The following is a 12261-nucleotide window of genomic DNA, read 5'->3' as shown; positions in this document are numbered from 1 at the left end:
TAGAGGTGCATTCATAGACCTGCCCTGTTTAGTCCATTTTAATCAAACTATAATTAGTTTTTCCCTGAAAAGTCCGGTTCGTTTGGGGAGGTGTGAATGTGCGATCAAGCTCTGATGAAGACTGAAAAGCAAACTCTGGTCCACAGAAAACCTCAGTCTTGGTTCACCAAGTGGACCGCTGCAATAGTAGGAAGCGGACTGCAGCGCTAGGCATTCTGGGTAAATTCAACCAAAACAAACATGCTAGCGTTGAGCTAGCAGGGAAAGAGAAATCCTTCAACCACTAAAATCTGAAGCTACTCCATTTTTGTTTACATTTTGTGAAGAAGGAAGCTTGCGCTCAGTGTCTTCTTCAGAGGTTTTTGTGTTGTTTCCATTGGTGGTTCTTAATGCAGCGCCCCCACAGGTGAGGAGGGAAACAGGTTTTTCAAACGGTTTGGGTCATTTTACACAGTGCAGTGTGAACGGACCACACAGCTGAAAATGTAGTAAATGCTACCAAATCGAACCGAATCTACCGGACTATAAGGTGGTTTGCTGAGCTTCATAGCCCTTTTGACAATGAAAGATATCAATAGTCTTTATTTCTAAATGTTTTTGAATTTCTTTTGTTGAGCGCAATGTGTTTCTTTTAAAATCTTTTAGCCTACATCCTGTTATCAGACAGGTTAAGGTTAGGTTATTTCTTGATTTTTACCAATTTGGCAGTAATCAGGGGTGGGTGTAGTTAAAAAAATGAACTCAGTTAATTAATTTTTTTTAACCAGGGGAGGCTGATTGCATCTTCACATTGGGGCTGGTTGACCTGTCTAGCTTTGTTTCCAATTAATATTTGGAATTATCATTTTAAAAACCTTCTTTTTTACATGTTTATCTTTTTCTAATATTACAATTTGTCTCGTGATCTGAAACATTCAAGTGACAAAAAATTTTAACACAAAATGATTGTTTATCTAATCATAAAGTGCAAATTATCAGCACTGTTTTTGTGGCAGTGAACAGATTGTTACCAGTTTGCAACCTGCCCATCGACCTTTTTGTTTTCCACTGAATCTGAGCTACTGGAGTGGCTGGGAGATGGTCGAGAAGGAAACAACGAATAGCACCACTGATTACTCAGAAATCAGCTCTCCTGGTGGCTTTCTTCCTTTTTGCCCTCCTGCTGAGCTGCTTGATTGAGTTCACAGCTGGGGAGGGAAAATTGGTGCCCAAGGAGACAAATTAGTTTTACAAAAAAGAAAAACTAAAGGCTGATTCCTGAGGCACAAGGAAAAGAGCAGGGAAAGAAGTCAGAACTTTACTGAAGCAAGTGAAATTTGAATTAGTCTTTCCTCTGATGATTAGTCAGAAAATAGTAATAACAAATCTCACTGCTTATCAAAAAATACGAAAAAATCTCATGACTTTTTAACAATTGTATTAAAATTAAGAGGAACAGTTGACTGATGATTAAAAGGAGAAATATCACATTGAATATCAAAGTGTCCGTATTTTTCTTAAAAGATCAAATTCAGCTTAAATAACTGATAAAATACTCAATAAACAAGATGAACAAATAGTTACAAATCAACTAAATTCACAGCGACTTCCTTGGATAAAGTAAAAAGATTCTTGAAATTATTTTAACATGTCGGCTTAGAAAAGTTGCAACTTTGTCTGATAGAAGTGCAAGCTCACCACCGACCAGAAGCCACAGAAATGGGTGCAAAATGCTGCAGTTTGTTAGTTTTGATGGTTAACACTTTAGCCATCAGTACTTGACGTTTAAAGAAAAAGGCACGATAGTCAAGCAATGAGTGAAACAAAGATTATAATTACTAGATCCCCAGAAAGACGATGGTGTACATAAAACGGGGCGATAATTTGGACATTATGGCCATTTAGCATTGAATTGCTTATGGTAGACTACAGATTATTTTCATTAAGAGTTGGCTTTATATTAGCAGAACAATAAAATGACATTCTAATGTCAAACAGCATCACTATTTTGAGCAAAATTTGTGTAATGTTTTGAGAAAGATGCTCTATTTCCTCTAATATAATCTACCTTGCCACTTGAAATGGGCAGGAAAGCAGAGTGGCTTGGTCAAAGTTCAAGATTTCATTGTTTTTTTTTTATTACTTGATTTTCTGCAGGAGAGGTTTGAAGCGCTCTTCAGGATCTACGATGACCAGGTCACTTTCCAGTTGTTCAAAAGCTTCAGGAGAGTCCGGATCAACTTCAGCACCCCCGAGGCGGCGGCCCGCGCCCGCATCGAGCTGCACGAGTCCGAGTTCAACGGCAAGAAGCTAAAACTCTACTTCGCTCAGGTGAGAGTCTGAGATGGAAATGCCCAGGGGAGCTGCTGAATACATTACATTACATTACTGTGATTTATCTCCCGTGTTTCTGCTTAAGTTCCACTTAGCTTCCATCTAAATGTAAATAGGAGTACAGTGCAAAAACACAAAATCTTACTAAGTTTCTAAAGCAAATATCTTACTTCACTTGAGGCAAAACTAACCTGCAAATAACTTTTCATCAAGATGTACAGGCTTGTTTAAAGTAAATGATCCCTTACTCCTAGCTAATTATTTCACTTATCATTGGCTGCCCTCTCCCCTCACTGGAGGACCTGCACAGCGACCGCTGTCTAAGAAAAGCACAACACATCACAAAGGACACTTCTCACCCCGGACCTTCTCTGTTCACACTGCTGCCTTCAGGCAGAAGATACAGAGCAACCAGAACCAGAACCAACCGTCTCAGAGACAGTTTCTACCCAACAGCAATAACAGAACTAAATGCAATCAAAAACAACCATTAATCATCATAAATGATGTATGTGAGAATGTGGCTGTTCTTATTTATTAGTTTGTTTGTTTTTTGGGGGGGGGGGTTTACCAGTTATTTGTTAATTCTTACATTGTGTGTGAATTGTGAGACAGTTATTTTTTGTTTTTAAGCATATGCACTGACTGATGGCACCTTTTAAATTCCGTTGTCCTTGTGACAATGACAATAAAAGATTTATCTCTATCTCTTATAACATGGGACAAATTGGTTGTTATAAGTGAAATAATCTGCCAGTGGAACAAGTACTTTTTTAATCAATATTATGGAATTATTTGCTTAAAACAAACTCGTATATATTGCTGAAAAGTTACTTGCAAGTTAGTTTGCCTTATTTTAAGTATGCTAAGATATTTGCGTTAGAAACTAGACCTAAAATACTTGAGATTTTGTGTTTTTGCAGTGTAGCAGGACAGTTCAGGTTGAGCCCCTCTCAGAGTTTTGCATCGTGTCAGCTTGAGTTAAATTGGCGTTTTTTGGTTTTTTCCAAAAAGCTTCACCCACTATGACCCTCCAGCACCTTCTTGTACTTTGACGTAAGAGGATTATGGATTTTAGAGCTCCGATAAAAGCCTCGTGTAGGTATTGTAATTACAGCAATTGCAAGCTATCAAAATGCCAAAATCCCTTTATCGGAACAAGCTTGCTATTAAACATAAGAGGCCACAAACTGTGGCTTTTTGTTAGAAAATTGCACATATGGAACTCCGGAAGTGCAACGGCTTCCTCAGATTCATGGATCTTATTTTGTTCCTTTTATTTTTTGCGAACATGATATGTTTTCCTGCTGATTTTACTGCCACTCACCTCTTCCGTAGAGGAACAACACGCATCACGTGTTTGTTTTCCGTCCAACAGATCCAGAACGGCGATGAAGACATCGACAAGTCGTATCTGGCTCCTCCCCAGCCGGTCAAACAGTTCCTGATCTCTCCACCCGCCTCTCCGCCTGTCGGCTGGAGTCAGAGCGAAGACGCCACGCCCGTCATCAACTATGACCTGCTGTGTGCTGTGGCTAAGCTAGGACCTGGTCAGTACTGCTTTTTAATCGTTCTACTCTGATAAAAGGATGAAATTAGTTTTTTGCAGTAGTATTGAAATTAGGGCTGGGCAATATGACTTAAAAATAAAATCTCCCGTGCTTTTCATACCGGATCCTATGGATTTTAATTGATTGCTTTTTCTCATTTTTTTTCTCCTTGGCATCTAATAAACTGCTGCCTGAGCACATACAGTACATGTTTTCTGTAAGAGAAGGGGGAAATAACTCAAGGAGTTACTCAAACTTAAGAATTCGTAATTTACAAACAACAAGAAAGAGCTTTAGTATTTCAGTTCATGGGGTGAAGCTATGGAACAAGTTAAATGAGGAGTTAAAACAAAGTCAAAATGTAATACAATTTAAAAGGAAACATAAAGAGGTCATTTTCACAAGATGTAGAAATATGGGTGAGAGTTAGCACTAATGTGTTTATGTAAATTGAGGCTAACGCATATGAGTGTGTGGGTATGGATGTTTATATTTAGACATATGTAAACCCAGATAAAATGGAAAATTAATGAACCAGTTTATTTTTGTTTTTTATTGGATTTATTAATGAGGGTCCATCTGAAAATATTGTATGAGTTTAGGAACTCTAGGAACTTTAAGAGTTCATAAGTTTCTTACTTCTTCCTACTCCTTTTTGAGCATGTTAAGATTACTGTGGTACAAAAATATGTCTTTTGCATTCCTTGTTCCTTGTGCATGATTTTATACTACTATCATGTTCGAAATAAAGTTTCATTTCATTTCATTTTCTTTTCTAAAACCAAAATTACAAATAACAGAAAATATTTTCAAAAAGTGTTTTTCATTCCAAGCACCCCTTCTGTGAACTGTACAGCAAAGTATTAGGAAAAGTCACACAAATTTATGTTTAATTACGAGAAAGTAGCCATAATACTGCAGTGCAAAATAACAAATCTTACCAAGTATTTCTGTTTAGTTTCTAGTCAAATATCTTAGTACACTTAAAATAAGAAAACTAACTTGCAGGTATTTTTTCAGCAAGAAATAGGAGCTTTTTTTAAGTAAATAATTCCTTAATATTGGTGGAAAAGTTTTGGCTTCATTTGCAGATTATGTCACTCTTAACAAGACATTATAAATTAAATGCCACTGGAATTAAGTCTGTTTTTAAATATTAAGGAATTATTTGCTTACATAATATTTCTTGCTGAAAAAATACTTGGTAGTTAGTTTTGTCTTATTTCAACTGTACTAAAATATTTGACTAAAAACTAAACTAAAAATACTTGGTAAAAGTTTGTGTTTTTGCACTGCAGGGTTTTCAAACATCATTAATAGAAATTTATAGATGCACTTAAGATACACTTAAATGTGCCTAACAGATCAAATAAAAAATTGATCTTTTATCTGTTTTTTTTATATCAGATACAATGACACTTAAAGCATAAGTAATATTTCTTGTCATTATGTTGAAAACTGTTTTTTAGACAATATTTTCTAAAAATATAAACGTTTCATAGAAGAAAATGCATCAATTTTATTTTTGCAGACGTTTTTTTGATTTCCTTTATTTTTTAAGCATAAAAATAGTAGTTAAATTGTGATTTTATGGTAGATATTTCTCAGAAATTGTACGTTTCCTTTTGTCGTGGAAAGGTCGTGTTACATTTGTGACTCTAAGCAAGTTTTGTTTAGCTGAATTGAGGGTAAAAAAGGCTTTTTTGGTTGTAAAGGTTGCCTTTAAGTCAATTTGCTGTACTGGATTTTATTTAAAGTAGTCAGAGGAAAGAGGAAATATAAATTGACTCACTTTTGCAGATTATTTCTTTCTTTTGGGGGGTTTAACATGTTGGAAACCCTGTACAGTTTCTCTCCCACTTCACATTTATGCAATATTTTTGTTTTGGTCTATCATGTAAAATCCTGCTGATACGTTTTCAAGCCTTTGTGATTAATTTTCTCAAAGCTAGTATTCTCTTTTAAAGGTTGTCATAAATCTGTTTCTTTAATAAGCTGGTTTGAATGCGTTGTCGTTATAAAAACTTCCTTTAATGGTTTCTTGTGAAAATCTGAAAGCTTTTTGAGCTCATAAGTCTACTGCTGCTACGTTTTGCACCAAGCCTGGTTTCTGCAGTGATTATTAACCATCTGTATGCATGAGACTGCTGACAGGGTGCAAAAGTAACACAGAAAGCTTACAGTGGAGTGTTTAATGAGGCAGAGGATTGCAAAGCTTATGCAGCAATGAGTTGGTTCCCAGTTTTCTGCTAAAGTTTGATCTTTCAGACTTGCATGTGCTGCAGCAGAAATGTGAGATCAAACACAGGGCATCATAGAGCAGCTCTGCAGCACAACGTCTTGCAATCATTAACTGTGTTTCTATTAAAAATGTACAAACTGAGCGAAAATAAATTTGCTTAATTGGAAACAACAATTTCGAAAAAGCACACGTTTTTCTATAAAACGTTTTTGCTCTAGCATGAGGTGGTTTTATCGGAATCGATGATCTTTTGACATCACACGAGTCACATGATCAACAAACGGATGTTACTACTGGCGAAAATGACGAAGAACACGACAGAATGTTGTAGGAGGAGGATGGTTTGTGTTTTTGGTTGTTTTATTTTGGGCAGTCTCACAGCATTGCACAGTTCAGAAAAACTTCAGCGTCATTCGAACATATTGAATCAAAAACTCTTCTTCAAAATCGCTAACTACACTTTTCTCAAAACACCGCAGACAAGCATAAAGTGTGAATAAGACGCCGACGTTTGCGCTAATGGCCAAAATGTGAATATATTTCATGTAAATCTTTAAATCTGGCAAGATTTTTAATGACTTATCATGTAAAAAATTGCTTCACATGTGATTTTAATTTTATTTATTTAATGCAAATGCAGCAATTGCATTTTTTTACATTAGAAGAATATTGGCATAGATTTGCGCACATTTGTATTGAAAACACTTACTGTTTTGCAGATTTTCATCAGGTTTGCAGCAGCTGTGTGAAGTGAAAAACACATTTCCAAATCTGCTTTCAGCTGAATACTTTTTATTATCTCCGTCAAAAAACAAAAATACTACATTATCTCAAACAAACACTCACACAGACAGCGAGTCTAGTTCAGAAGGCCACTTTCTGCCGTTGCCATAGAAACACGAGGCATCAGAAAATGGCTTTGTTTCTCTCCTCAAATACTGGCGTCTGAAATCAGATCAAGGCGCAGCTCGCTGGCTCCCTCTGTCGGCCGCCTGCTCTAACTGCAGCACTCCGTTCGCCTCCATCTCTGTGTTTGGCACCGCAACACACATTTCCCTCCGCCTGCCAGCTGTCTGATCTCATCTACATGGCAACCGAGATACAATCTAAGTGTGTGTTTTCAATCTGAATTCATCTGGATTATTTTTGGATGGAGCTTTTTGTTTAATCTTGAATTGATGTTCAATTTGGCTGGTACATGCAGTTCCCTGCTAAAGTAGTCACTCTCATCTCACCTGGTTTTACATGTGCAGAAACAAACCTCTCCATGTTTCCAACAGACTAACACAATTAAGTGAATAATTGTGAAGCAGGAAGGAAATGATGTACGTTTTCAACAATTTTTCTTTCAAATTGAAGAAACTAAAAAAAATTGCTCATTCTTCTTTGCAAAATGAAAATGTCAGTTTCTCTCAGATTCATTTTTAAGTCTTGCAGCAGATTCTAGATTGGATTTAGGTCTGGGCTTTGACTGGGACATTCTGGATATGCTTTGATCTAAACCATCCCATTGTAGTTCTAGATATACTATATTAGGTGTCCCACTGATTATTTTAGTAATTAATTATTCTGAGGATTAATCACGTTTAAAAATTGTCACATTCTGTACATTTTTCATTGAACCACTCAATATTATTTTATAAGATATTAGAAATGCTGTCAAAATGCAAATAAACACATAAATCAGTTCATTTTTTGCTCAAAATAACATTAATATAATGTATGGCTTATGTGTTGATTAATTTGTGAAATAACTGATTAATAACTAGAAAGGAAAAGGTGCTTAAGAAGATTTCTTTTTACAGAGTTTGAACCAAGTAACCAAGTAAACCATTTGAGGTATTTTAGGTTAAACATATTTATGTTTTTAAATGCAATGTTGATATATATTTTTGTATAGTTTTGGCTTAATTATTTACTCCAGTTAGCAGTTAATTGATTACTAAAGTACTTGACGATTATTTTAATGATCAATTCATCATGATAAATCTGATTATTCATATCAGCCTTAGTATTCCCTACAAAAAAGGCAAAACAACATAATCAGTGCAGTATTAATCCAAAACGTTACTAAAAATTTATGCATTTTGCTTTTAAGATACAAAACACCTTTGTAAATATGTTTTACCCAAAACTCCACAGGTGGAATAATTTTAGCTTCACCCGGTTCAAATTCACAAAATAATCTTGTTGTGTTGCATTTTAGGCAATAAAATGTTTATTTTCTTATTTTAAAAAATAAATATTTGCATCCATAATGTATTCTAACATATAAAAAAATGTCTTAAGTGGTTAAATCAAAAATCTGCAAAACCTTGCAAAAACACAAAATCTTACCAACTAGTTTATAGTTCAAATATCTAAGTACACAAAACTAATTTACCAGTAACTTTTCTGCAACATATGTTAGCTTAATTTAAGTAAATAATTCCTAAAGATTGATGAAAAAGTACTAGTTCCACTGACAGATTATTTTAACAAAACATTTTTCCATGTTTTATGGAGTTAATTACTTGCAACATGTTTGATGAAAAAAATGTTTTTCTCATATTTCAAGTGTATTAAGATATTTGCATTAGAAACTAGACTAAAAATGCTTGGTAAGATTTCGTGTTTTTGCAGTCAATGTGCCATTTTTTTCCGATGAATCAAATATTATGACAATTAATCGTCAGATTTATTGATTAATCAATTAATAAAAAATTTTTAAATATTAGAATATTTCATTATTCTTGTCTTTTTATGATGTAAAGCACTTGAAGTTGCCTTGTTGCTGAAATGTGCCATATAAATAAGCTTTATGGATTGATTGATTGATTGTCTTCTTATTTCCCCTCCAGGTGAAAAGTACGAGCTCCACGCGGGGACAGAGTCCACCCCCAGCGTGGTCGTCCACGTGTGCGAGAGTGAGACGGAGGAGGACGAGGCGGTGCGGCCGAAGCAGCAGATCGTCCAGACCAGACGTCCCGACGGGCCCCCCGCCGTCTTCAACTAAACGGGGGGACGGTGGGGGAACCTCCGCCCCGACCCCGCCTCCTCGGCCTCCCGACTGCGGCGCGGCGTCCGCACCCTTTAAAAAGCCCGTGACACACCTGCCCCCCCTCCCTCCTCTCTCTCTCTCTCGTCTCTGCACTCACAGAGAGCGTCGACGCCCCTCATTTCAGTTCAACTACAAGCTAAAAACAAAAACATTGCTTCGAACGACGGTGTTTTTGGAGGAGCGCGGCGATGGAATGAGGCGGCCGGAAGGGAATGGATGACACACAAACACTCATCACATTCTGCGGACAGCGTGGGCAGCGGCGGCTTGGCCTCCCACCCACCAAACCCCCCACCCCCTCAGTTTTCAGCAACAAGGGGGGGGGCAAACGTACCTGTCCGAACACAGGCACCTGTCACGTATCACTCCCAGCTGTCATTGCTGCTCGTCCCTCACCTCTTCCCTTCATTTGTACAACGATCACCCCAGACATTTTGTTTTTCCTTTCAAGATATATTAGACTTTCTTTTTCACATCTGCTGTCTTGCATCAGGACCGAGTGTGTGATGCTGCCGCTCTTCTCTGCATGTATATACTCTGTTATGAAAAATATGTACTGAAACACAAATACTAACAAGTCATACGAAGAAAATGAAACCTATTTAACGTCACACACCGCACGAAGCGCCATACGTGACTAACAAAGATGCGCTGGTTGTTTGACTTTCTTTATTTCTGCGTCTTCTTTTGTCTTCTTTTTTTTTGAAAGGTGTTTTTTGCTAACTAGATGTGTATGCATACTCTGTATTTGATAACCCAACGATTTTTGCATGCCTAGTTACTTCTGGAGACGAGAAGCCGAAGCTTTTTTGCTATTGTTCGTGATGGCAGGGAATTGGTGTTGACGGCGAGTTTTGCTAAAACTTGATGGATTGGAAAACAGTTCATCCCTCTTAAAAGAGTTTGTGATATTTGTCTCTCTTTTCACATCCCTTTCATTTGCTTTCAGCAGTTTGTCAGGTTTTCTGACCAACTGCTTGTTTTGCACTGAGAATTTCTCTCTCTGTGAATTGAAACGTGCTGTAAATATGTCAAAATGGTTTCTCTGGTTCTTTTTGCAGCCGACTGATGCGGGGGAGAAAAGAAAAAACATGAAATGAACCGACCAAAGCATTTATTCGCAAATGGATTCTTAGTGTTTCTTTGCATTTTCTCACCTGCTTGTTTAACCAGATGAAGAAACATGATTAACTGCTTGTAACAGGTGTCTGAATCTTACGTCATTTGGCAGCTTTAAATCTATTTGTTTGGCTGCAACGCATTAAGAAAAAGATATGTCTGTGTGTATGCAAGTGTGAGTTTCTTCTTTATTTGAGGCAAAGCTTTTATCTCAAGCTCAGCACCTGGTCAGCCTTTTTCACCAGCACATTACATTGCAGTGAGTGAAACACTCCAGTGAACCCTTTAGGCCTTTTGGATCTATAGGAGCGAGCTGCTGGGATGCATGTTCACCTGAGGTTTGGCGGAAAGCAGGACGGCGCAGCAGATGGAATTTAAAAAAATATATCTACTCTGTGTTTTCGTTTGTTTTAAGCGTCTGTGTCTCTGAGAAACGGCTCTCTGACAGAGTGAACTTTTTACTGGAGCCGATACATTTTGATGGTTTAAAAGAAAACGCAGCAGCAGAGCATGAGGAAACACATTTCTTTTTATTTTTTACTCTGTAATCATGGAGATTTAAACTGGTGCACTTTGGTCACAGTTGAGAAGAAGATATATATTTATGTACATATGCCAAGTGTTTTGTTTCTTTTCTTGCTGAGGCTGACCTCTCAGTGTGCAGTTTGTTACAGCTTTTCCTTGGCTTTGTTGTAATGGGGAGAAAAAAAAAACGTTAAAAAGAAAAACAACAAAAAAAACCACATGTATCTTGAAGATGCTCGATCAAAACCAACTGTCTTGGTGTTGTTGTTCGACATTGACTCGGTTTGAATGTTTCATTTACTTCTGGGGAACTTAAATAGCTCAATAATACCGTTAATACTGTCACTGTTGTAACGTTTCTGTTGAGATCTGAATATCGTGTCTGAATATCGTAGAAATCCAGAAAACAACATAGCAAAAACAAGCAATAATTTACACTTGTATGATACCAGTATGTGTATTTTACATGTTCTGTACCTATTTCTCAGACATGGTCTCTCTGTCTCTGACAGTTATCTGCTTCTGTTTGTGTAGTAAGGAAGTCCATTTGTTTCACATAGAGAAATACATAAAGACTCATTTTTAAAAGCCATGCCTTTATGTCGTTCATTTGCTGGGTGTTTTTCTGCCGCAGAGCCAAACTTTTGATGCGTCGGTTCTGATTGTCAAGTTTAAAAAGAAATCAAATGGGTTTAGATGAAACAGAAGGTTACTTTATAAATCAAATGCTTTGATTCTTTTGGGGCTGATTAATGCTTTCAGACAAAACTGATCTGCCTGCTGAAAACTAAAACACGCAACAAAATCCTCCTTAAAGTTGTTGTTTATTTAAAGGATTTAATATGTAACAGATGATTAAATCAAGGATTCATGCAGGAGGATTTTTTCTGTGTTGTTGTATTTTACAGCTGTAACTTCCTCTTGTGGCCCCCCGGTGGAGGGAGGTCTGTGACGGTGAAAGAGCAACAGAATACCTCCACTGCTGCTTTCGCAATCAGCACAACTCCAAACTTTATGTCTGAAGCACCTGTGATGCAGCTGCAAAACAAAGAGCGCCACTCATGTGGTGAAGAGCGCAGCAGCTGGGAGGTGAGGCACGGAAAGCTCCTCTTTCTCGCCGTGGGGTGAGGGGTCAGGGAATTCCTCCTCACAATGAGCCTCACTGTTGGACGTTGACGTGTGCACGCCTACCAGAGGCGACGCTGCAGGTCAGAGGTGGGTGCTAACCGGCCCAGAAGCTTCAAAGGTAAGTGTTTTGCAAAAGTATTCACGCTCTGCAAACATTTTCACAATTTTTCACGTTGCAACCACAAATTTCAATGGTCCAAATGTGGATTTTATGTAGCAGAACAATAGAAACTGGTTCAAAATGATTAACTTTTTAAATGTTTGACTACTAATGATCTGAAATTTGTTGCGTCACTTTAATCGATGCAAGTTAGCGATTAGTGAGTTGATCTAAAATGTATTGA

At 37.3% G+C, this 12261-nt stretch overlaps 1 protein-coding gene across 3 annotated transcripts in view; it reads left to right on the top strand.

Annotated features, from left to right (window-relative positions):
* Positions 1-11381, top strand: part of rcan3 (RCAN family member 3) — a 49483-nt gene extending 38102 nt beyond the window's left edge. For all 3 annotated transcript variants that reach the window (XM_014469629.2, XM_023353202.1, XM_005801267.2), the window contains 3 exons: positions 2137-2310; positions 3692-3863; positions 8946-11381. In XM_014469629.2, the coding sequence (XP_014325115.1) occupies positions 2137-2310; positions 3692-3863; positions 8946-9100 (501 nt within the window). In that variant the 3' untranslated portion in view covers positions 9101-11381. The remainder of the gene's footprint in view (positions 1-2136; positions 2311-3691; positions 3864-8945) is intronic.
* The last annotated feature ends 880 nt before the right edge of the window (positions 11382-12261 follow it).

This window comes from Xiphophorus maculatus, chromosome 19 (assembly GCF_002775205.1).
Source record: "Xiphophorus maculatus strain JP 163 A chromosome 19, X_maculatus-5.0-male, whole genome shotgun sequence".
In the NCBI taxonomy this organism is placed as follows: Eukaryota; Metazoa; Chordata; class Actinopteri; order Cyprinodontiformes; family Poeciliidae; genus Xiphophorus; species Xiphophorus maculatus.
This window is presented reverse-complemented; position numbering and strand designations above follow the sequence as displayed.